This window comes from Micropterus salmoides, unplaced genomic scaffold (genome assembly GCF_014851395.1).
Source record: "Micropterus salmoides isolate LMB-PRFRI ecotype aquatic unplaced genomic scaffold, ASM1485139v1 Ms_hic_scaffold_9, whole genome shotgun sequence".
NCBI lineage: Eukaryota > Metazoa > Chordata > Actinopteri > Centrarchiformes > Centrarchidae > Micropterus > Micropterus salmoides.
In genome coordinates this window covers 9,636,201-9,662,954 of record NW_024044681.1, presented here as the reverse complement: position 1 = coordinate 9,662,954, position 26,754 = coordinate 9,636,201, and the positions used below count along the sequence as shown (strand labels likewise).

Genomic DNA, 26,754 nt, shown 5'->3' with positions numbered 1-26,754 from the left:
TTCCTCTCTTCTTCCATCGCTCCATCTTGTATTTCTCTCTCATCAGCTTGTGGATTTGGGCTGCTCTTTAGTATTTGACGCCACAGATCTCTGTGGATCGATGGGCCTCCCTTGTGGGCTGATTTTGAGCTGATCCTTTAAGAACACCATCAAACCTAAACCCTCAGTCCACTGTTGTTTACAGTATCACTGAGGATTTTAAAGTGGAGTCTGGGAACTATCTGACTGTAAACAAACCTGATAAAAACAACCTTTTTATTGTCATGATAGCTTTACTTCTCAAACTAATGAACACTTAGTCAGAAAACAGTGTGACTATGATTGAAAACCAGGAATTGAGATCCCGCTTTTATCTCATTCTCCTCCAAACCTGTTCCCTTTTCTCAGGAAAACAACCTGGGGGAATTTTTAGCATCTAATTATTATAAGAAGTATTTATTATCTGTTTCCATTGTTTCATTCACTTTATAAAAGAGACTTCTAACATTATTTTGTGTTGTCTGAGACTATATGATGTGCAAATCTCTGTGTTTATGTAAATTCATTCACAGAGCATCACGGTCGCTGTGAGCAGATGGTCTTATGTGATCTTTAATAGTAGCTACCAGGCTGAAACAACCACTGTAAATCCCAGGACTTATTTTCATTGAAAGTTAGCACTAAAGTCAGCACTAAACCAGGCCAAAGAGCTTTTATACGTGCTGCTCGCTCCGCCTGGAATCTTCTGCTATTGCAGTTACCATTGCAAAATTTGGATCCTTTGTGAAATTAAAATCATTGCTACAGAAACTGTTTTTCTGCCGTTGTTTTTTAAGGTGCAAATGTCATTGTCATTGTTGTTATTGCTGCCTTCTTTGTCAGAACATTCTTTTTGTTAATCTCAACGAGGCTTTCAAGGTTGAATAAACTGTACATAACTTTTAGAGGAAACATTTTGGTCAGTAGGTTTTCTACTTAAAGGACTGCTCTTTACTGTGATTATAAGACCTGATTAGACGACACCTTCTCACACAGCAGGGAGACTTACATCTAACCTTCAGGCCACAACAGCCTGTTCTGAAAGGCTCCTCTGCTGAAATTCAACTGAACTGTGAAACTTTGCAGTTGAGCAATTTCAAACTCCTGTCTTGAAATATGTAACAGTGATATCACTCTGAAGTTCATGAATTGCGTTGTTCTCACCCAATGAAGACAGGAAAGCAATGAGGCGACACGCTGAGCATGTTCTTACTGGTCTGACAGTGGATAGTGTGGCCTTTAAATGAGCCTCAGTGAGTTTTAAAGTGGCGTGTGTGTGTGTGTGTGTGTAAAGAGATTATGCTGACGCGCATAATCAAAAGAAAAAATAAACCGCAAGACATTTGAAAAACAGAGATGAGATAGGGAGGTTAATTTCCCTCAGTCATATCAAAGTTTACCTCTCCAGCCATTTCCACTGGAGGAACCTGTTGTAGTACATGCTGTCGAGGTAGTCTGCGAAGGGCGCCACGCTCAGGTAATCGTGGATCAATCTGGAAAACACAACAAAGAGGATCTGAAGGTCATTTTTAGCCCCAAAAAACCTTAAGTGGACTGAAACTTAATGTCTATTTATAATTTTTCTGCTGAGTTGGTTGTTTTCGGAGCTGAATCACTTCGATTCATTGGTCAGTCACTTCCCAGCCTCTCCGATGTTTGGATCTGCTGCTTTTCTCTGTTTTATATCACAGTAGACTGAATATCTTTTGGTTTTGGAACTGCTGTTCTGATACATGCAACAACATGTTAAAGATGTCATGTTGGACTGTGGGAAACAATGCAGTGCCCGTTCACAGGGGCCAATGTGACGCCTACCGGCACTTTTTATTTATAGCAAGGCAGTGCTTGTTCAAACCAACAACATTAATAACACTGAAACAATACAACAATTGCCATGTTTTCCATCTAATTATCATGCGAATTTTAAGAGTACTTTCGAAATGTCAAAAAAAAGGAACAAAACAAGAAATATGTACATTTCCATCAGCTGGTTTGGAGCGAATAAACCAGGCTACAGCAAGCATAGTTACGTCAATAGTTGTAGTTGCACATGGCTGTAATAAACAAGACGTCTGGGTTCCAAACCAGAAACAAAACCAGTCGCATGAACCTGATGGTCACTGATCTTATAAAAATGGAGAGAGGTCCTCGGAAATGTGTTTCAAGTTGCAACCAGCCATGTCTCCGTAAGTTATGGGAATATCCGGTGTTATGCCAAGTTTTGTGTGCCTGCCGAGAATTGCACCTCCAAATAATGCTTTTAAACGCTATAATATCCTTTGTGGGGTTCACCAATGCTGATAAATGATTCAAAGTATATATTTTACAAATGTTTAGAGTCATTATTATTTTATTAAACTGAAGTAGCATTGACATTCAGCAAAAATATGCGGCAAAGGCAAAATTAGCATTTCTCGAGATTATCGAAATACAAACACACATTCAGAGTCTTTAATCTGTTAAAAATATAAACAGTAGACTAATAATAAAAACAAGCATTACATTATGTTACCGCCCTAGTTGCTTTAAGGAGCTGAAACCGTCAATTAATCAGTATCTATTTTAATTATCATTAATAATTTGTCTCTTTTTTTTTCAAGCAAAAATGCCTAACTTTACCAAGAACCACATTCTAAATTATGAGGATGTCCAGCTTAATTTTGTCTTGTGTGATATTGACCTAAATATCTTTGGGTTTTAGAAAAAAACAATTTTAAAGACGTCTCAGACATTTTATAAACTATTTTCTCGATTAATAATGATAAAATGGAGTAGCCGTAGTATAGTCACTTTGTTAGACTATCAATAGTGTTGCAAAGGTCAGTCTTTGCCTTTTTTTTGTAGAAAATCCAGTATTTTCTTTCTTATTTAAATTTTTAGATAAAACCACTGAAATGCTTATTGGTGCCATGATAGAACGAAGTTTCAAACCGTGTCAGCAAAGTGATTTTGAAGCTTGCTAACATTACTTAATATTAACCACCATAAGCTACTGGTCATTACAGACTGTAGTATAGTCAGGGTCAAAAATAGTTTCTTGTATGATACTATTACATTTATTAATTTAGCTGACGCTTTTATCCAAAGAAACTTACATTGCTATAAATGTCAGAGGTCACACACCTCTGTAGCAACTAGGATTAAGTGTCTTGCTCAGGGACACATTGGTGGGAACTGAACCCGAGTCTCTCACACCAAAGGCATGTATCTTAGCCTCCGCGCTATCACCACCCCAATATAATGACTAAGTTATGGTTTGGCTGGTACACAGTTCACTATGATCAGCCAGGTGTTTCTAACTATGATGCTGGGGGAAGGAAAAGAAATGTAGCCAGCCCAATATCAAATGACAGCAATCACTTGAATGAATTTCAGATTTAATCATCGTATAAACAAGCAGCTTAACTAAGGCAATATGCTGCCTTTATGAGATTGAGTGTTTTTTAGATATATTAAACTATCTGATCAAGGTCACTGTCTGACTGAAACACTGACAAAGCAGTCATAGCAGAGACGGAATATGCAATTTACTGAACTAAAATAATAAAGATAGAAATATGTTACTGGACGGCTTTTGCAACAATGTGTACTGTATACAGCAGAGTAGTAAATTAGTCAAGTCATCAGTACTTGATGTGGCCTGAAAAACAACCTCTGTGCTGCCTCCGCCTACGCAACAAGCACGAACGAGCACGAGCCGTTAGAGGATGTTACTCAACGTGTGAGAGAGGGAATTAACAGCAAACTCTTTTATTAGAATATTTTTCTCTCCATCCTATATGTATTAATCTCCTGTTTGTCTTTTAGGTAAAGTCTTTATTTTCTTCTTAATTCTGACTGCACCCCGACTCTTCTTGATTTGAATCCAGTGCACATTTAGCTCTGCATCACAGCAATATTTTCCAACCACATTAAGAGAGGGCTCTCAACCGTTATGAACTCAACTTCCTCATTTAGGAAGTACTGGAGAACAAATCCAGTGTTACAAAAGCAAGGCATAAGGCTCCAGGGCTAAAGCTGCTCTGTTCTGTAATTATGTGTATTGTGCATAAATGTGTGTACAATAAGGAAATCAAAGAGTCACACTAAGTGACTAACTGAGTTAGTAAATTATATGTCCAGTCACTTGATTCTATTATTAGTATTATTTGGTCCTAATCTATGATGTTCATTAAAACAGAAATTATTTTGAAAATCAAGTAATTCTGTCCACTGAACCCCGTGGGGCAGAGGTGTCTGACAACCATACAGGTGCTGGTCATATAATTAGAATATAATCAAAAAGTTGATTTATTTCAGTAATTCCATTCAAAAAGTGAAACTTGTATAATGTATACATTCATTCCACACAGACTGATATATTTCAAGTGTTCATTCCTTTTATTTTGATGATTATAACTGCCAACTAATGAAAACCCCCAAATCAGTATCTCAGAAAATTAGAATATTGTGAAAAGGTTCAATATTGAAAGCACCTGGTGCCACACTCTAATCAGCTAATTAACTCAAAACACCTGCAAAGGCCTTTAAATGGTCTCTCAGTCTAGTTCTATAGGCTACACAATCATGGGGAAGACTGCTGACTTGACAGCTGTCCAAAAGACAACCATTGACACCTTGCACGAGGAGGGCAAGACACAAAAGGTCATTGCTAAAGAGGCTGGCTGTTCACAGAGCTCTGTGTCCAAGCACATTAATAGAGAGGCGAAGGGAAGGAAAAGATGTGGTAGAAAAAAGTGTACAAGTAATAGGAATAACCGCACCCTGGAGAGGATTGTGAAACAAAACCCATTCAAAAATGTGGGGGAGATTCACAAAGAGTGGACTGCAGGTGGAGTCAGTGCTTCAAGAACCACCACGCACAGACGTATGCAAGACATGGGTTTCAGCTGTCGCATTCCAGGCACAGAATCCACGTTGCTTGAAGTCTAGTGTAAAGTTTCCACAGTCAGTGATGGTTTGGGGTATGTCATCTGCTGGTGTTGGTCCACTGTGTTTTCTGAGGTCCAAGGTCAACGCAGCCGTCTAACAGGAAGTTTTAGAGCACTTCATGCTTCCTGCTGCTGACCAACTTTATGGAGATGCAGATTTCATTTTCCAACAGGACTTGGCACCTGCACACAGTGCCAAAGCTACCAGTACCTGGTTTAAGGACCATGGTATCCCTGTTCTTAATTGGCCAGCAAACTCGCCTGATCTTAACCCTATAGAAAATCTATGGGTTATTGTGAAGAGGAAGATGCCATACGCCAGACCCAACAATGCAGAAGAGCTGAAGGCCACTATCAGAGCAACCTGGGCTCTCATAACACCTGAGCAGTGCCCCAGACTGATCAACTCCATGCCACGCCGCATTGCTGCAGTAATTCAGGCAAAAGGAGCCCCAACTAAGTATTGAGTGCTGCACATGCTCATACTTCAGGTTCATACTTTTCAGTTGGCCAACATTTCTAAAAATCCTTTTTTTGTATTGGTCTTGAGTAAGATTCTAATTTTTGGAGATACTGAATTTGGGATTTTCATTATTTGTCAGTTTTAATCATCACATTAAATGAAATAAACATTTGAAATATCAGTCTGTGTGTAATATAATATCGAAGTTTAACTTTTTGAATGGAATTACTGAAATATATCAACTTTTTGATGATATTCTAATTATATGACCAGCACCTGTATGTCAATATCGCAATATTTTTAACAATGATCTGCGTTCTTAGGTGGTTGACCAGAAGACAATTACATGACCAGTTCTTTTTGTGACGTTTTAAAGTAATTATGATGTTTTTCAGTAATCATATTCCTATTCGCCAAACACCCCCGCCTACTGTAGCTCTAACTCCCAATAGTAAAAATAAAACTACTGTTTAATGATGTGAAACGTCGCAATTTGGTTATGTTAAGACCATAGACTGTATATAAGAAATGGACGTAGTCATCGTGACGTCACCCGTTGGTTTGTGGACTGCCGTATAGAAGCCTCGAGTTTAGCCGGCAGGGCGCCGCCATGTTGATTTGTTGCAACCAGCGGCACCGGACGAGATGGTGGAGCTAATGGCCGTGTGTGAAGCTAGCTAGCTTGCTTAGCTAGGTGCATCTATAATTCATGTTAACTGTCATTTTAACAGGGCTGACAATTTTGTCTAGCGAACAACAGGCTTAAAATTAAACATTCACCAGAGAAAGTGAACAGCCACCTCCTAATAAGCTTTTTCAACGGCGCTGGTTAAATTTACACATTGCCGTGGGTACGAGTCACTCTAGCCTGATTGACAGGTTTCCATGGTAACGACTTGTCAATCACAGATAATCCCGCCCTGAAGCATACTCTCATTTATGGTCTATTTTCCTCTAAATGGGACTATAATTTACTAAATGAACATCATGCTGTGTTGAAGAAGTGATTTAGACCATAAACTCATCAGGAAAGTGTTTACTGAGGTAATAAATCAGCTGAGAAGAAGCAACATTTTACCTTATTTCTAATGGAACCGGACTTCTGTTTGAAACCAGAAGAGTCGCCCCCTGCTGGCTGTTCAATAGAATGCAGGTTTAAGGGACTTCCGCGTTTGCATCAGTTCTGTGACCGGAAGCTTCCCGTTTGGTTTAGACACCAAAACTACTTACTTACTTACATTTAGGAAAAGATCAGTTAAGAATAACTATGTTACTGACGTGACTTTACTTACATAACTTAGCACAACTTACAGGTTTCTGGCCCAACCGTCCACCTGTCCACGTCCTTACTCTGACTTTACTGTTATTTATTATACATCTGCTTCTAGGGTTTGTAAATGGGCTTCCCCCAGTTCGGTGAACAATGACCCTAAGGGTTCTTGACCATGTGTCCATATGTAGTGACTTGGGAGTGAGAACAGGTTACAATGGACACTAATCGACCAATAGCGGCCTGGTATGGGTCCTCACATGTCCAAAAACTTAGCAGAGCGAGTTTTCATCAAGACCTTATTTTGTTAAATCAACTATCATGATAAGATGGGTTATTCTGTAATAATGAATAAATATAAATGCTGTAGAAACCACTGTATTGTAACTCTATTGTATTTTGTTTTATACATATCTGATATCTTTATAAAAAACAAAACTCTGCTTCACTTTTGACTTGTGATCAATAATATATATCAAATTTGGTTTTTAACCTGAAAACTATATTGGTAATTAGCTTTATCAGCCCTGTGTAGTGTCTGCAGGTTACAGCAGTTCCTGCAGGCTACACAGCCCATAAGGCAGGACAGCCTGTATGTAACCTGAGAGGTAAATCCAAGAGCAAACCACTCTTTGTGCTCATTAAGCTTATTGAGTGAAGATGAGTTCATGAACAGAACTCAACTGAGATCTTCTTTCATCTGGTTTGTGGTGGCTGGACAGTCAGATGATACAGTTTAGAGAGAGATTCTCAAGAACACTGCCTGAAACGATATTAGCGGCAGGGCATGTCACGTCCTGTTGATAGAAAATGCATGCTGGGATACTCCTCTACCCCCAAGTCTACACAAGTCAGCTCACAAAGCACTCTCATTAAAATCTATGGAGCAAGAACATTCCCAGGCATTTGGACCGTTGGCAAAAAGAAGACTTTGAACTGGGACTGATGACAGTCCACGAGAACACAAGTACAGACAAGAACATCTTATTTAGAACTTCTTTTTAAACACATTGCGTCCTCACTCCCCGATGCAGTCCTCCTCTGCACCAATCAGAATACAAATTAATCAACTTAGTCGGTTTTAAAACCAATGACTCAGCAAGCGAAGTAACAGTGACTCGTGACTTCACTTGGACTTGTTACATGAAAGACTTGAAACTCTGCCAAAACCAGAAGCAGGGACAGAGCTGACATTCAGGTCAGTGTTCATAAACAAGTGCCAAGCTTTCAATGTGTGATTGTAGCGGCGCCACAGGATTTCTATTTAAGTGACCAGAGAACAGAAACCTCACAGTGAGAAAGGGAGAAAGAGATGAGGGATGGGATATTTTGGGATACGAGCTAACACCGATCACTGATGCACTTTGTATGAAGGGATCAAACCTGGTATGTTTTCACAATTCAATCTGTTGAGATTAAATTCAGTAGTATTTGCTGTGGTTTGCCTAAATCTCATTCAATTTCCCAAATATGCCACAGTGTAAACTAATACACATAATTTAATTTAGTATTTATGATTTCTGTTCAATTGCAGCTGATTTTCTGCCTGTGTTTACAGTCTGAGGGTCACTTTCACACCTGTTGTTCAATTCATCTGGTCACTGATTTATTACAAATGAACCAAGTCATCCTGCTCATCAGTACCACATGGACCCTCGTGGGGATCCCTTTTATATCAATTAAATTAATTACGTTATTTTAGTCTAAAAATATTAGAATTCAGCTTTAAAGATGGAGTGCAGGACATTTACACCAGTGGTTCTCAAAGTGGGGTCCGGGGACCCTTAGGGGTTCCATGGGGTGCCCATCAGAAAGTGGAACAATTTATTTTCGTTATAATTTTCAGACACACATACATAGTACATCAGAAAAAAAACATAAACAAAAAACTAAACAAGACAAATAAAAAATTCCATCCATAAGTAACACAATGACAGAATGCATGACTACATGGGTCACAGGTTTCAGCCACTTTCTGTTTATAGAACATCTCAAAGCAAAAATTCTATCAAATGGGGGTCCGTGGTCTAATTTGTGTCATTTTAGGGGTCCTTGATGTGAAAAAGTTTGATTTAGAAATACATTCAATTCAATTTTATTTATATAGCGCCAAAACTACAACAACAGTTATCTCAGAGCGCTTTTCATAAAAGAGCAGGTCTAGACCGTACTCTGTATTTGATATTTACAAAAACCCAACAGTTCCCACCAAGAGCAGCACTAGGTGACAGAGGCGAGGAAAAACTTCCTTTTAAGATGCAGAAACCTCGAGCAGGACCATGGCTCAGGGTGGGCGGCCATCTGCCTCGACCGGTTGGGGGGTACATGAACATCTGTTACATTCAAGTCCTCCCCAAATGAGTTGCTGATGCTGATTAAGCCTCTCACCGCCATGTAATTCTCTCTGTATTCCGATAGTGATGCGTTTTCTGCAGTAGCGACTGGTTTGACAGAGCTGTAGAGGGAGCGACTCAGAGCCACGTAGTGAGCTCCATGATCCGCCATTGGGAATTGTATATTGTTTATTTATTTGAGAATAGTTCGGTTACATTGTGTGGAGTGGCGATGGCGCAATGGATGAACACATGTCTTTGGTGTGAGAGACCCGGGTTCAATCCCCACTGCGTCAGCTAAATGAATAAATGTCCAAGAAAAGTTTATGATGCCCCAGATAAAAAAAAGAAACACTTTTCCTTGTGAGAAGGGACTACCTAAAAATAATAATAATGGACTCCTTTCGTGGAACTGTGGGAAATTTCTCTATATTTTTAAACGTGAACCTGGGGGCGAGCTCACGTGTAGGCATACGTCATGAGCGTGAGTCATCAGTGTTTGTGTAATTACTCTCACTGCAAAAATGGGAGTGTCACACTGCAGGTTTACGAAATCCAACATGTGTAATCACAGAATGTAAACTCCACTGAAATTTCCAGAAATAAGACCAAGAACATGACGTCTGACTGAGCGTCATGCCTGATTGCTTGTCTGAAAGGGGCTACATAAAAAAAGAGAAACCCTTATTATCTTACTTGGTACAGTCCTTGAAGAGCTCTTTGCAGGCCTCCTGCTGCAGCCTCTCGGTGCACTGAGCCATCATGGCCTCCTCCACCTCAGGCACGTGGTCATCCGACTGCACCGCAAAAAAACACCCAAAGCATTAGGTCCCAGTAAACAAGGTGACTCACAGAGGAAAGCCGGATAAACTGGGTTTAAGAGGGTGCTGTGAGATGATTGTCCTCAACACTCCGCATATGTCTGCACGTTCAGACATGCATGTACACAGATACAGACAGATGCAGGTGAAAAACTGAAGCACACAGAGAGACAGAAAACTTTAGGTAGCCAAGGACTGCATATATAGTATAATTAATAATTGCTGTGTATTCTCCCTGTGCTTTTGCTGTAAAAAGTTTATGTTTAAATGGTCGGTGGTTTCAGATAGATTAGATTTCTAACATCAAATATTATTTTCTCTCCTTGATGGTGCATTCATGAAAGATCGGCGTGTGTGTGCTTGGGGTGAATGTGACATGTAGTGTAAAGCGCTTTGAGTGGTTGTAAGACTGGATAAAGTAAGTAAGTAAGTAAGTAAGTAAGCACATTTATAGATTCACATCATGGAAAGAAGTAGTATGAATCTGCTGTTTTTTTGCATTAAACTGACTCATGTCCACTTGCCAAATCTCAAATATCAGAATGTTGCATCAGGGACAATTTCATACATCAATAACTTTGCACAAAACTTTAAAAGGGATAAAATATCTAGCTGAAGTCAAGTTGGTTTTTATTTAGCATACATTTATAACATGGACAAAATCATTTTCTGTACAAGTTACAGTGTGCAGATTTTGTGATGTTTCTATGGATCCAGTTGAACATAAATTTAAAAATTAAGATTAAAGATTATTGATGTGATTCGGTAAATAGTCAACGATTACACAGTTGAATAAAGTACATGCAATAGCATCATTAAAATCCTTAAAAACTGCTCCTGAAACCACATGGAAACAGAAAGTGACAGAGGTCAATGAAATCTGCAGCTACCTTTGGGTTGAAGTATTTATCGAGGAGTTCCTGACCACACTCCTTCCTCTTCTCATCTGGAGTCACCTCGTACTCCGCCTGCAGAAAAAACACATCAAGACAAACTGAGCGGGAGATGCAGTTTACTGAGGTCCAAATGTATAAACGCAGTCGACTGTATGAAAAACATCCAAAGAAACTGGTATTTATAAACAGATGGAAAAGTTGGGGTGCAAGAGCTTGATATGAGATGGAGATGGAAAAATAATGAATAATAAAACATAGTTCACTCGGGTTGTTAGTCACTTTCACTGATTGTGTGAATTATTTTGTATGTTTTTTGCTGTGGCATTGTGAGATAGGTCTTATTGAAATAAAAGTGCAGGAATGAAATGAAGCCGGCTTCCCAACAGCCTTGTTTAGTCCGACTGAACCGGAACTCCCTTTGTGCTGTTAATTTGGGCATTCTCGAACTCTGGTGCAAACCAAACAACCAAACACAAAAGGGGTGGTCTCAGACCGCTGTGAAGTGAACTCTGGAGCGGTTCATTTCTGGTGTGAACACCATTCCAACCAATAACAAGAAGCGTACTATCGTCTGTGTCATTTCAGTGGTTAAAAAATGTTTTCTCATGCTGTTTTGGTGACTGGTGAACTTGTAATGCACTTGCTACCAAAATGTTGACTAGACAAACCTGGACTCACAACAAAGCGAACTGCCTCCTGAATATTTGGGCTCAAGAGAACATTTCTTTGTTACTAGAAAAGATATTCAAAATATTCAACGATAAAATATAGGAGAATGGACTCTGGATCTGTTGAGCAGTGTAGTGTGAAAGTTAAAAACCTGTGTCAAAAGTACATCAAAGTACTGTAGTATGTACAGTATTTGAGGGGCTTGTTATTTTACCTGCCGACTATATGACGAAGAATCGAACGATATAACGCAACGAGTAACGACTAACACGCAAGTTGGAGCAAAGCATGCAAACTATTCTGTTTCTACTGACACCACTGGCTTAGAGCTGAGCAATGTGGTTAAAAACAGCATCACACTATTAATTAAATCTGTAGCCAATATCAATGTGTATGCAAAATAATAAAACAATATTTCATGAACCGTGCATGCATTACATCAGTAAAAAATTCTTCATGTGCAAAACGAAAATCTCAATGTCTTGTTTGTTTTTCATCAGCTTGGATTATTTGTCATTTTGCACTGCAAGTCAATAAACAATAATATTGGATGCTCAGCTGTACAACCAGCTCTCCGGATGTCCACTGAAGACCTCTCAAGGCCTTGACTTCAGAAAACCCAATTTAAGATTTAATTGACGAGTTTTGCGAGGCCTGTTCCACACCCTGCAGTACATGAACTGATTGTATCATCTCCCCGTCACATCAAACATCCCTCTGAATGACTTGCAGTAAACTGAGGCTGACTGGAAAACTCCAAAGTGCTTCCTCCCTTCTCACAGCGAGAGGCTGTAAACTAATGCTAAGTGACAGCGGAGACGGTTCAAATCTCATTTTCCCTCTCCATCTCGTTCTCTCGCACAGGTCTCGGAGAAGAGACGGGAAGCGGTTGTGGGGTAAAAGAGAACATAATTGCTTCGTATGCGAGTTGTATCCACTGGACGACTGAAAGCTGGAAACCAGTTTGGCTGAGCTGGTCAGTCAGAGTGGAGCCTGGCTGCGTCCCCACAGACAGACGGATTGATAGAATAGGTCTTCATTAACCTCTCCAATTCCACTCACAGACCCATTGATTGACTGACAAACATACACTTCACACGTCAGAGACGGAAGGTATACACAAAAGAATAACCTCACGTACAACTCATGATTATGATACAGTCCAACCTGAATTATGTATTTGAATTGCTTAGACTTTTAGCAGCGATTGTCCCAAAGAGTTTTTTGTATGTTACATTTGAAAAGGGGAGGCGATATCACATAGGATACATTTAGGGCTGGGCGATATGGCCAAAAAGGTTATCACGGTAAAAACATTTCATATCATATCACATATCATATCGATATTGATAATTATCACGATAAATGTCAAATCGTTATTTCTTTCAAGTTTAAAGGCAGATTTTTGCTCCTGAGTGAACATTGAAGAAACCAGATAGTTAATTATGTGGATAAACATTTCTTTATGGTCAGAATGTGACAAACACTTGATGTCAAACAGTGGATCACTTCACAAATCTGAGCTAGAACATTCAAAATTATTATCTTTTTCAACAAATATGATTAGTTAATCTTTTTTCAGGCCTCTTTTTTTCAACAAAATAAATATTTTAATAGAAAAATTAGGTGCTAATTTGTTTGTGATTCAAATGAATTAAAGCAAATATTTATTGACGATATACTGAACATTTATTATATTGTTATTGAGGATATTGCGATAATTATCATTATTGTTTTATTGCCCAGCCCTAGATACATTTATGTTTTCACAGCAGCATTTTCTCTTTGAATGGAGAGAGTAGTCGGCTCCCACAAGAGTTCTGTATTATGGGTTGCCGTGTTGGGCAAGCTACTTGAAAAATGTTGTGAGCTAAGCTACCAGTTACTCTACATTAAATGAAGCTTCACTACACTGAAGCAACCCCCCAGGGAAATGTACAGTAGCAAGCTAAGCTACAGCAACATGGCAAAAGTAGTTCACTACATCCAAGATATTATTACAACATGGTAAAAAAAAAAACATGTCCTTTAAATTACTTTTTGATGTGTAGAGATCACTCTATGGAAACAAGTTTATGCCACTACATGTCATAGTTTCCTCCTCACTACAGGAAGAGGTGGCCAGGCTGGACCCTGATCCTTCTCACAAGAGGTGTTTCACGGGACACAATAAAAAGTAAACTCAATCTGTCTTTATTCCCCTGCGCAAAGTCGCAGGCATCAGCCCAAGGATTGGTACATGATGTCGCTGTCATACAGAAGTGCTTCTAGTGTCGTAGTACTCGAGACCGGTCTTGGTCTCGTGGCCGTTCTTAAGAGCACTTTTTGATGGTCTTTGTCTCGTCTCGGACTCGACCGCATTTGTACTCAGTCTTGTCTCCGTCTCGGACATTGAGGACTCAGGGATTTTATTTCAAGACCATAACTTTGGGAATATCAATAAATTGCTTTTGCATCATCTGATTTGTTAACATCCTAACTTTGACTGGATGTAAACCATATTGCTTCAAATGCAACCAATAACCCTAATTAAAAATGTGTTGTTACCGTTAACGACTGTCCCCCCTCCCCGCGATGGTCAGCATGGAAAATGAGTGTTGAATAAAGTTGCTTACGTTGTTTTCAGCTCTTAGTGTTTATATGTGGGTGTTTTAATGTGAATGTGGATCTTTCAGATTACAAGAAGTACCTATGATCTCGTTCCACATTTTATTGTGTGTCATGTAATGTGGGGAACTGGTCTTGACTCGGTCTTGCCCTCCCACGGTCTCACTGCCCAACACTGATGGCTTGTTAGTAGCTTTAATGTTGCTAAACTAGCGAGTTTTCTGTGAGGGTCTTCTTCGAGTGTTTTCTTTGAGCCTTTATAGAGTCCAAAGGGTTTCCTAGGAAGCCAAGTTTCACGTACAAGGGTTTGGTTAAACTTAGCTTTGCTCATATGACAGATTTTCCTGCCACCATGGACATTATTATATTACATTTAGCTGACACTTTTATCAAAAGCGACTTATAATTGCTATACTGTATATGTCAGAGGTCGCACGCCTCTGGAGCAACTAGGGGTTAAGTGTCTTGATCAGGGACACAACCCTCAAATATCCTTAAAATACACCAATATCTGTTGGAAAATGGTGGGTGGTTGTCTTATACCCATGGCCATCTTATACTTGGGCCAATAAAGAATCTCACCAATAGATGGATTACCATGACATTGTGAAGAGACATTCATGGTCCCCGGTGGATAAAGCCTACTGATTATTATAATGCCCTGAAACTTCATGTAAAGCCATCAGCAGGTAAAGGTTTACACTTATCCAGTTAAATAGCTCTACATCTGCTGTATAGATTGGTACTCAGTTATGCTTGGTGCCCAGAGGTTGCTAAGAGTTTGTGTTTGCTTAAAACTTTGATGATCCTCTGACTTTTCCTCTCGAGGTTGACACTTCAACATACACTCCTTTAATAAATGCATTTGAACATTACAAAAAACAACTAGGCTAAAGGCTGTGAAAGCTGTGAGTGGATGTCAAGGACAGCTGATGATGAGATGAGGTGGTTTGATGTCCATATATTCATAAATAAGTTATTAATAATGAGATTACAACCTGGCGTCAATCAGGCGAGAGTGACTCGTACCCACGGCACTGTGTAAATTTAACCAGCGCCGTTGAAAAAGCTTATTAGGAGTTGGCTGTTCATTTTCTCTGGTGAGTACATTTTGTTTTAAGACTGTTGTTCGCTAGACAAAATAAGCAAGCTAGCTAGCTCCCCACACGTCCATTTGCTCCACCATCTCGTCCAAATATGGTCACGTCCGGTGCCGCTGGTTGCAACAAATCAACATGGCGGCGCCCTATCAGTCAAACTCGGCAGTCCACAAACCAACGGGTGAAGACACGATGACTACGTCCACTTCTTATATACAGTCTACGAGTGTCACCAGAAACAGGCAGAAGAGACTTCAAAGCAACATTTGTCTTTGTGTGTGTGCATGATCAGTATAGTGTACACTGAAAGTGAAGGAGGAAACTACGGTTTATAATTTATGAACTGTGCAACCAAACAGACACACACACACACACACACACACACACACACCGGTGTGAATAAAACAGGGGAACTAAAACATTCCTCAAGTGAGCAAAAGAGAGCAGCGAGCCGTTCACTGTGAAAATTGAGGTCACCAAAAAGTGTGTTGTTTTGTGTGTGTGTGTGTGTGTGTGTGTGTGTGTGTGTGTGTGTGTCAAGGATTCAACATGGGAGGTAGGAGAGGGCAACACACTGACGCAGTTTTCTCTCCTTTGCTCCCAGAAGTCAAAAGTTCATGTATTTCATTACACAGATATTAAACTCCACTTCCTCCTCACTCCAAAAGTCAAGTGTTGGAGGCATTTCAGGATAATTAAACTTCCCTGCATCAAAGGCCACTACATGAGAACCAGCTCACCAATTTACTTCCACCAGCTGCCTGTAAAATAACTTCAAAAATGCAGCTGTGTAATGGGTCAGTTCACCCAAATCACAAAACACATACCTGTGGTGGTTTCTCATGCAGATTGTTTTGGTTTTATTTGTGCAGGTTTAAATTATAAGTCTTTAAGAATTCTGTACGATAGAGATTAACTTTGTCTTCAGAGAGGCATTGAGGAGTGCCTTAAAAAATCATTATAAAGGGATGCTGTGGTTCAAAACATTTGGGAGCCATTGTAAACTGGTCCGGCTGCGGCCTGTGGCACCTCAAGCCGCACCCCCTCCCAGTAGAGTCTCTTATGATTGGCTGCTCCCCTTTCATTAGGGAAGGATTGGGCAGTACTTATTCCTTCCCGATTTGTACCACGCATGTATGAACACTGAAGTTGACAGTACAAACAATAAAATATTATACAAGCACACTATAACAGGGAACAGGTCATAGCATAGCATCATTGTTAGCATAAAGACTGATGTTAAAATTAAGGTCTTACTTACTCAATTTGTTCTTGTTTACACAAGCTAAATGTTAGAGGAATCCATGAAAGTAGAATGTAAGCAATTCAAATACACAATTTACCCTTCGCTATGCCACGCCACTAACACTGTTCCTGTAAAGCTGGGTAGCTCTCCATTTAATATTACAATCATTAAAAAGCACAACAGTAGGGCTTTATTACGTTACATTCAGTAGTAACATTACATTAGGAACAATCCACAGCCTACATTTTTCTGGATTTCTTTAAGGTTTCGGCAAGGGAATAAATCGTACTTCGCCTTTCAACCTCTCTGGGTAGCGACTGCAATTATTACAAGTGTCGATGTCGAAATTACGAGTCAATGTCGCGCAGCCATAAAAGTGTCGGACCTCAGTTAGAGTAAGTCCTATACTGCCCTGTGATTGGCAAGCTGCGTATTCGGGGCTTAGCAAAGGGTCAATTGACATGAAAAATTATAAATATTACAAATTTCTACTATAGTACTACATAAATGTCACGACGCCGCAAAGGTCTGGGAACAGGTTTAAGGGTTTAACTAGAGGCTCAAGCCGCCATGCCCCCCTCAGATCGCACATCCTGGTCTACAGGCCAACGCCGAACCTTTCTCAGCCATAGGCCTACACTTCACCAGACCTTGACTATACAGGTGACCAATATGGGTCATGTTGGAAAACACTGATAAAGGACCAATTTTGTAATTTAGGTATGAAGACTTAAGACACAGACATCTCAAAATAAGATACTATAATAATCTTATCAATAAGGTGCATGTCCAAAATATATACAATGCAGTGATGGGGACTTAAGTCGCCCTCAAAAGACTTCAGACTCGAGGTGCGGGACTCGTGAACAATGTTTATTTTTAGGAAACGTCTGATGAGCTTGCCGTTATTCCCCTCCCTCCGTTACCTATAACCTGCCTACGTAACACATAGTATCAGCTGCGCGCGGCCGCACGTGAGAGAGGACAACAAACACCGGCAGCTGCTGAGCCATTCATCATAAACTTTGGCTTTAAAACTTCATAAAACAAGACCCAAAACAAAGACGCACTGAAGACAAATAGGTTAATAACCTGTGGTGAGTAAACATGTTTAGCTCAGCATTGGCCATCTAACGTTAGCTTGCTTCTTGCTTCAGGCCGTAATCATTACGTCCCGCTGGTTGCCATCATGTTAATTATTACCGTTGGCTAGAAAGAGGTTTATTGTTGATCATGTAACCATACAGTTTTATTTCGTTATAATGTTACACTGGTTTGAGAGTCATGAGGATGTGTTGACTTACAGTAGTTTAAGTTCTCATTAACTGCATTGCACAGGTTGTGCTCTGTAAATTAAAAACAGGTTACAGGTTTATTGTTGATTATGCAACGTCACAGTTTTACTTAGTTAACGTTACACTGGGTTTAAGAGTCTGGGGAGTGTGTTGACTTACAGTAGTTTAAGGTGTCAATAATTGCATTGCACATTACATGGTTGTGCTCTGTAAGTGAAAAACAGGTTACAGTTACAGTATTCCTTATAGCTATGCAGTTTTATTAGCAACCTGGATTGAACGCAGCACGTGATACAGCATTCGTAATAACCACAAGAGACTTGAGACTTGACTTGGACTCTAGCTCAAAGACTTGTGAGCATCTCTGATAAAATGCCAATAATAAAACAATAAAACAGGTTAACTGTAAGGATTGTTCTTGGTAAGTTGCATATAGATATGTATGTACAATCTCAAGTATAGATACTCAACTGTATATGGTTCAGTCGATAAAACGAAAAGTATCTGCATGGCTAATTGAGAAAATGTTCTTTATTGTGAAGTCCCGCTTTTTGCCGTTATAATTCTTTATTTTAAATCCCTTAAATTACATTCTTGTTGGTGAACAAGTTGTAACCTCGTACTGTGTTGACGTTTTATTTTTCAAAGAAGTTTGGGCCTCCCTCCCGTCTATAACAGGAACTGAGGAGCATTTCGAGGAAGAAAGAAGCACAAGTCCTTAAGAGCCCCACCCCCCTCTCTCATTCCCACACACACACACACACACTTCATTCCTTTTTGTCTTTCCACACTAGTAGTCATGGAAAAGGGGCATTTGGGACAAAAAGCTCAAACTCTCCAACCCATCACGCTCACACACACACATTCTCTCTCTCTTCTTACCACAGCGTCCAGGAACTTGACGCAGCGTCTCAGTTCAGGTCGAGTCTCGCAGAACTGTCGGAACAGTAAGCGTCCGATAGGCTGCCGCTCACAGAGGCTGCTGTAGTCCTTCTCTATAAAGACAGAGAGGGAGACGATGAAGTTTAATGACCTGTAATGCTAAAGTTATTTTTCAATTATATTGTTTCTCATGTTTCAGGAAAAGTTCAACAACATAAAACATGAATGAGTACATCTTCCCATCCAACTACCAGTGTTTCCTGCAGTGTTAGCGCCTCCGCTAACCTCAGGAGAAAATATTTAGACTGATATTTAAACTGTGATCTGATCTTCATCTAAGTGACAACAATTGATAAACACAGTCTGCTTAAACTAGTACCACGCAAACAATTATATGTTTTTATGTTTGTATTAAACAAACAGTGTAAACATTCACAGTGCAGGGTGGAAAAAGTACGTGAACCCCTGGGCTAATGACTCCAAAAGCTAATTGGAGTCAGAAGTCAGCCATCCTGGAGTCCAATCTATGAGACGAGATTGGAGGTGTTGGTTAGAGCTGCTCTGCTCCTTTAAAAACACAAACCAATTTTAATTTTGCTATTCTCATGAAGCAATGGCTGATCCGGTAAGACAAACTGTCTATAAATTAGTTAAGTTCAGCACTGTTGCTACTCTCCCTAGGAGTGGTGGTCCTACAAAGATGACTGCACGAGCACAGCGCTGAATGCTCAATAAGGTGTTAGGAAGAATCCCAGAGTGTCAGCTGAAGGCTTACAGAAATCTCTGGAACATGCTAACATCTCTGTTGACGACTCAACAATAGGAAAAACAAGAATAGAGTCCATGGCAGGACACCACAGAGGAACTACTGTCCAAAAAAACATTGCTGCATGTCTGAAGTTTGCAAAAGAGCGCCTGGATGTTCCACAGCACTAAAGGTAAAATTTTCTGTGGACAGATGAAACAAAAGTTGAGTAGTTTGTAAGGAACACACAACCCTATGTGTTGAGGAAAAAATGCACAGCATACCAACATCAAAACCTCATCCCAACTGTAAAGTATGGTTGAGGGGTAATCATGGTTTGGGGCTGCATCACTGCCTTAAGCCCCGGAAGGGTTGCTATCATCGACGAAAAAATTTATTCCGAAGTTTATCAAGAAATTTTGCAGGAGAATGTAAGGCCATCTGTCCGCCAGCTGAAGTTCAACAACAACAAGCCTAAGTGCAGAAGTAAATCAACAACAGATTGGCTTTGGCAGAAGAAAATACACCTTCTGGAGTGGCCCAGTCAGAGTCCTGACATCAACCCGATTGAGATGCTGTGGCATGACCTAAAGAGAGCGATTTACACCAGACATCCCAAGAATATTGCAGAAGTTAAACTGTTTTGAAAAGAGGAATGGTCCAAAATTCCTCCTGACTGTTGTTCAGGTCTGACCTGCAACTGCAGGAAACCCAGCACTGTGAATGTTCACATGGTTTGTTCAATAAAAACATGAAAACATATAGTTGTTTGTGTGGTGTTAGTTTAAGCAGACTGTGTTTGTCTATTGTTGTGACTTAGTTGAAGATCAGATCACATTTTCTGACCAATTTATGCAGAAATCCAGGTAATTTCAAGGGGTTCCCATACTTTATCCTGCCACTGTATATAATATTAAGCCTATTGACCTACCAGGAAAATAGTTAGTGGCACTGTATCACATAGCATGGGAAATATATTTAATGAGTGAGATTAGTTTATATATATATATATATATGCACAGGTAATCAAACACAAAAAGCACAGAGCCACTGCAGAGGGTCGTGAATGAAATATGGGGTTAAGTTGAATGAATATGATTTATGTAGATCTTTGCCGGTAATATTGTGCTGACCTTAATAATTTCTCCCTCCCCAATATTATTAATGATAAGAATTCAATTCACATGTGGTGGAGGGGCATGTACTTTCCTTCGCTTCTGAAGGGGAAGGGGGGCATGACAGAAAAAGAACCACTGCAATAAAGGTTTAATCAAAAGGGGACAAAAATCTGATTTTGTTATTGACCAGAAGAAAAACTACAAAATAACAACCAAACACATTAGCATAGAAGATACAGAAGATCATCGAAAAAGAATAACCAGAGCAATGTGACAAAATAAAATAAACATTGTGCATGTCCCGTGCAGCTAACAGGCATATGAGATATACAAAGAGAGAAAGTCAGAACATACAGGATGGGAATTTTTTGATAAAGTAAGATTGTGTTGCACACCTCGTTATTGGCCAGACGCTGTTTTCTGTGTTCTGTTGTGAAACAAGAGCCTCAGTTTGGATTCGAACCGGGGATTTTGCAGTTACGTACACCACAGATGCCACAGCTCTTGTTTAAGTCATCGAAAAGCTTTTCCCTGAACCATACTTGCTCAGGAGGTTTTAGATATTTATCTTGGGGAGTGGGGGGGGACAAAAAGCAACATCAAGGAAATGTTGATTTGCATCTGTGACTCGTGGATGCAAAGCGACTCAGGAGGCTTCCTGCACAAACAAATGTGATTCAGGGAGGAGCAGACAGGCCAGTGTGATGCAAAGAAAGAAGCACACTGATCTGCAAACCTTTTCAATTAGACCATTCTGACTCAAGTCCAAGTCAAAATCTTTTAATCTGTATCCAAATATCACAGACAGATTCTCCAAGGGCGCAGGCAGCAATTCAAGGCAAGCTCAAAAGCAAAGAAAAGAAAAACCCATCAACACAACAATGGGATTATAAAATAAATCCCCGTGTTACTGCTTTCTGTGTCTCTGTCTCAACTACTATTCCTACCTGAGCTGACCTACATGCTAATGAAAGACTGGTTTGGTCTGTGAAGTGAAACAAATGTGTCGAGTCAATTTCCTTAAGCAGAAAAATATTTTTAACTTTCCATTTGCATTTACAATGCAATGTTTTGAATAAAACTTTGTTTACACTGTTTCGCTGGACGGCAGTCTTCTTCCTCTTCTTCACTTTCTTGGCACATTACAGCCACCAAACCGTCTTCTTCTTTATAGTCATCTTCTAATTCTTGTTATTCATCTATGTTTTATTCCTTGTATGCATTACACCTTCTGCAGTCTGAATATGTATCGTGTGACCCTGTGTGCTTGTACAAGTACATCGTGCACAACACACAGGAGACCCTCTCATCAAAACATTGCGCATAACGAGCTGCAGTTAAAATCCTAATTTTATGATCCAAACATCATCAGACAAAATAAAAATTAATACAGGTAAATGGGAAAACGCTGTGCTAAGCAATTGGTTGTAATACCAAAAAATCCTGCACACTGTTGTTTGTTTGTTTGTCACTTGTTGTCACTTTATTAAGGACATTTTGGTCCTCAGATTATGATCCCATCCACCTGTCCATAAGAACTTTGTCTGTATTTTCATTTAAAAAGAGTGATTACAGAGAAAGTAAGCAGTGCAGCCACACTGTTACCACATCTGAGCAGTAAACTTGCTTGTAAAACAACTATACACTATAGGAATAGTGGCTGCTGAAGAACAGAACATTGTTTGCCAGCTGGTTATGTCAAGAGTTTATTTGGCAAATATGCAAAACCTATAGCCCATGTTCATTTGCGGTTACCAGATATCACAGTACTATAGCACCGAGTACTAGATTTATTAAGTTGTCAAGTTTTAGCCAGAAAATTTCCAGTCTCTCTAAGACAAAAGCCAGTCTCTCTAAGACTAAACTCTTGGTCATTCCAGCCAAGCAATCTATCCACCATAACATCAAACTACAAATTGACTCCGCAACCATCACTCCTACCAAGGTGGTGAGAAACTTGGGTGTGTTGATTGATGACCAGCTGTTCTTTTCAGACCATGTTGCTGCTGTCTCTCGTTCATGCCGCTTTGCTCTGTACAACATCAGGAAAATCAGGCCCTACCTCACTCAGTACGCCACCCAGCGTCTGGTACAGGCCATGGTTATCTCTCGCCTCGACTATTGCAATGCCCTCCTAGCAGGTCTTCCAGCTTGTGCGGTGAAACCCTTACAAATGATTCAGAACGCAGCAGCGTGTCTGGTTTTTGATCAGCCCAAAAGGACTCATGTCACTTCATTACTCAGTGACCTCCACTGGCTCCCCGTGGCCTCCAGAATCAAATTCAAGTCACTGATGCTGCATACAGAGTGAGTACTGGGTCTGCACCCATCTACCTAAACTCCATAATACAAGTTTACGTTCCTTCTTGGCCGCTACGCTCCTCCAACGAACGCCGCCATCCCAGTTCAGTTACAGGAACTTAATCAGGTTGTAAAATCCATCCATTCACACAAAGCGATCCCAGTCCTGGCTGTTCTCATCATACCACACGCCATCAGAGCAGGGGCGTCCCTCTCTAACTTCAAGAAGCTCCTGAAAACTCATCTCTTCAGAGAACACTTCCTCTTATAACACCTCTAACTCCTAACCCCTAACATGCACTTCCTGTGCTCTTCTTCTTCTATCCCCTACAATGATCTTGTATTGACTGCACTTTTTGTTTTGATTGCACTTTTTGTTAACTCTTACTTCCTTCCCTAGGTATCTACCGCATTGATGTGATATGTACTGTGAGCTCTTACTAGTATGTATTGCTGCTCTTACTAGTATGTTTTGTCAGTTGTAGATCTGTAATTGATGCTCTGTTGATGCTTCTATGTTGTTCCTCAAATGTAAGTCGCTTTGGATAAAAGCGCCTGCCAAAGGAGTAAATGTAAAATGTTTTCTTTTTTGACCTGACAAATGACTAAAATTACTGATTATAAAACTGATTAAAGGGGTACTCCAAAAGTGAGCGACAGGTTTGTGTTAAAAATGTTCTGAACAACAGCAACAAGAAAAGTTAAATAACAAATGAAACAATGGACAATAAGAAAACATGCAATGAATTTGAAATATGGAAGAAACAAATGTGCATTGTCCAAAAGCTGATTAGTGAATTATATTATATTTTTATAATTTGAATTGTCACCTGCCACCTTAATTTTGTTTCCCTTCATATAAATAAAGACATTTCCACCATAAATTGGTCCAGAAAATGTCTCCAGAATGCAGGAAGTTAAGTGTTCAAGTCTATAATATTTAGTTTCACCTTGAGGTTGAGGATAGTGCGGGGAGGGGGGGGGAGGAGTACTGGCATCTATTTTTTTTCCACTTCAAGCACTGCCCATAATGCAACCAATAGCATCTATTCATCCGACCCTCCCTGCCTGTTCCAGTTAATGAGCACGACTTGGGCGGAGTGCCACTTTTAATTGTTTCAAGATACATGTTTTCTTATCACTTTGCTGAGTCATTTCCTACCAAAGACTGACTGTAAGTGATGCGTCGCTCGCTCAGGTTTTGCTCTGTTTTATCCTACTTTGAGTTTTTTCTGCTCTACTTATCTCTCTTCTGTTTCGCTCTGCCACGCTACGTCCTCTTTGTTCTCTTCTGTTCTACTCTAATGATCTCTTTTCTCTCTACTCTGCTCTAACATACTTCCTACGTCCTGCTGCAAAGTGAATAGAGCAGGACAATGTGAAGTAAATTAGAGCCAAAGGCAAAAAGACAGACGAGGGGAAACTGCGGAAGAAAAAAACAGAGAGGATGGAAGTCAAAGGCAAAGGAAAAGCTGAACAGAGTGGGACACATTGCTAATTGACAGTCTATAGTGTATGTTTATATTAAATTCAAACCCACAGTTCTCCTCTCAAAACCCTCAAAAAATAGCTTCATTACAGTTCATGAAGCTACTTAGCCGAGCCCACGCTGGCTCCTCATGCATGAAAAAATATAACCCCAAGTTCTTGGAACTTTTCATTATGTGGTTGTGGGTCGCTGGACTTTCTCAATGGATCCCTGGAGATGTGATGTACATGAAAGGAGCTCCGGATCTGTACAGAACAAGCTGTACATCATCATGCAAAGAACCTACACAAAGAGGCCTCTCCCTGTCAGGCCTCCTCCTGGTTCCGCAGACCTCAGGGTCCCTATGGTGAAATTACTATGCCACAGGTTTAAAACCAGCACTTCTGACTGTCTCTGTCTCTTTATAGAACAATCAGGGAACATAGACAGAAATAAACAAGCCAACATATGTGGTGGATTCTCACTGCGTGCTGTGTGCGGTAATGCTGTACTGTGTGTAAGGTTTTTTTTTCCTTTGTTTTAGCCATTATCTAGGGAATACCAATGTAGGTCAGTCGGTCCACCACTTTTGGTCCAGACTGAAATATCTCAACAACTATTGGATGGATTAACATGACGTTTTGTACAGACATTTGTGGTTCCCAGTAGATGATTCCTACTGACTTTGTTGATCCCCTGACTAATGAAATAGCAAATATTTAGCATGCTAACACACTAAACTAAGATGTTAAACATTAGCATGATAGCATTGTCATTGTTCGGATGCTGACATTAGCATTTAGCTCAAAGCATCTGTGCCTAAAGCCCTGAGAGCCGCTAGCAAGGCTTTAGACTATCAGGCTCCATACACAAACCACTTTTCCTATGTTTACGCCTGCCATCCACACGAAAACAGAGAATCAAAACAATTAAAACTGAGAAGTTTGAAAACGCTTCTGACCCCATTTTGGTTTTAAACTAGCGTTTAAGCTAATTAGCGTGTTAAATGGAGGACTTTAAAAAGGACAATCACTTCTGATATGCAGCTAAAAATCTGGTGTGGACGGAGATCTCTGTTTTTAAACAAAATTGTAGTAATGTGGATGTGGACTCTTGTTAACCACTTTTTTAAGGGGTGTGTTAATAAATATTTCCAGAAGATCCTGGAGTACAGACGACATGTTGACATAGTTGAAAGGCAGTTGGAACAGTGGTAACATGCAATTGCATATCACCAAAACCAAATCAGGATTACTGGGCTCTGCATTTATCAGTTGCATCAAAAGTAAAGTCAGAGAGCAAAACTCTAAATCACCTCTGCTTCTTGAAATAACACATTTAATTCTCCAATCTCCATCCATCTTCATTATAAAATGCTCACGCACATTCTCAGGTTTCTTGGCAGCAAAGATAAAAAATTGCTCCTCCAACTAATAATTTGAGCTTTAGTGGACACAAACACAACTCCCAATAGGATGATAATGCTTCTCTGTGTTTGCTGGGTGTGTAAATGGGCAACTGTTTGCTAACATGTTAGCCTGTTAACATCTTTATAAGGTGATATATATAGGTATAAAGAACGCTCCTTTAAGCATGAGAAGTAATAAGGTATGGATTTCCATGCAGCACTTTGAGTCCACAACTGAAAGTTGCATAATAGAAAGTGAGACTAGTATCAGATATTGGTTATGACATATCTGTCTACATTTAAAGACATTGTTTATCCATCACAGGGGATTATTGCTGACTGTGATCAACAAGCAGATAAATCATTCGGCTTCAATATGGCTGAACGCAAGATATTTTTTATGAAGATACATGTAAACACTCTTCTGCAGAGCTGCTGACAAAAAAGGTTTCTGCTTCCTCAGCGGCTGAACTTTAAATCCATAATGGCCCTGGTTTACTGTGAGATCGAGTGTCTCTAATGGCCTGTAGATGAGGGCTCAAAGAGTCCAGGAGGAGGAGGAGGAGGAGGAGAGGAGCCTGCATCTATCAAGACGCAAGATGCTTTCATTTGCCATTTGTAGAGAGAACAAGCACATGTGCACTGAGTTTCCTACACGTGTCCCTCAGAAAGAAGGACAGCAGCAAAGTCACGAGGGGAGAAAGTTAACAACAGCAACAATAAAAGACAACAGCAAAACAACAGACAAATAACTTTTTTGTATCAATTTAGGGTTAGAGTTAGTTAACTTGATGAGATATTACAAATATAAGCAGTTTTGAGAACAGGTAGCACAAACACCAAAACTGCATCGCTGTTCACACAGTACTCACAGACCTCAGTGAGTACTGAGTTTGTATATTTTCCAACTCCACACTGAAGAAAATTTAACTTTCACTGAGGAAGAAAACTGTCGTTTGGCCAAAGATTTCTCCATCTTTCATTTCCACACCCTTCCATCACATCTGCATTTCCTTCTCTATTTTATCCCATTTTAATTGGACAGCTGACTTATCTGGTGTGTCACTTTTACATGTGACTTCACGCTGATCAGTGAATCACAAATGTTGTACCTCTGCATAAGCACACACAGTGAACATAACAGAAAAATATTTATCTTTATTGGGAACAAGATTGAGAATAT

General features: G+C 39.9%; 1 protein-coding gene across 1 annotated transcript in view; it reads right to left on the bottom strand.

The window, feature by feature from the left end:
- Positions 1-26,754, bottom strand: part of grk6 (G protein-coupled receptor kinase 6) — a 71,999-nt gene that overhangs the window by 21,374 nt on the left and 23,871 nt on the right. Inside the window, exons 3-6 of the mRNA XM_038708419.1 lie at positions 18,532-18,644; positions 10,727-10,804; positions 9,712-9,812; positions 1,419-1,511 (exon numbers count right to left, since the gene is read on the bottom strand). Coding sequence (XP_038564347.1) covers positions 1,419-1,511; positions 9,712-9,812; positions 10,727-10,804; positions 18,532-18,644 — 385 coding nt within the window. The remainder of the gene's footprint in view (positions 1-1,418; positions 1,512-9,711; positions 9,813-10,726; positions 10,805-18,531; positions 18,645-26,754) is intronic.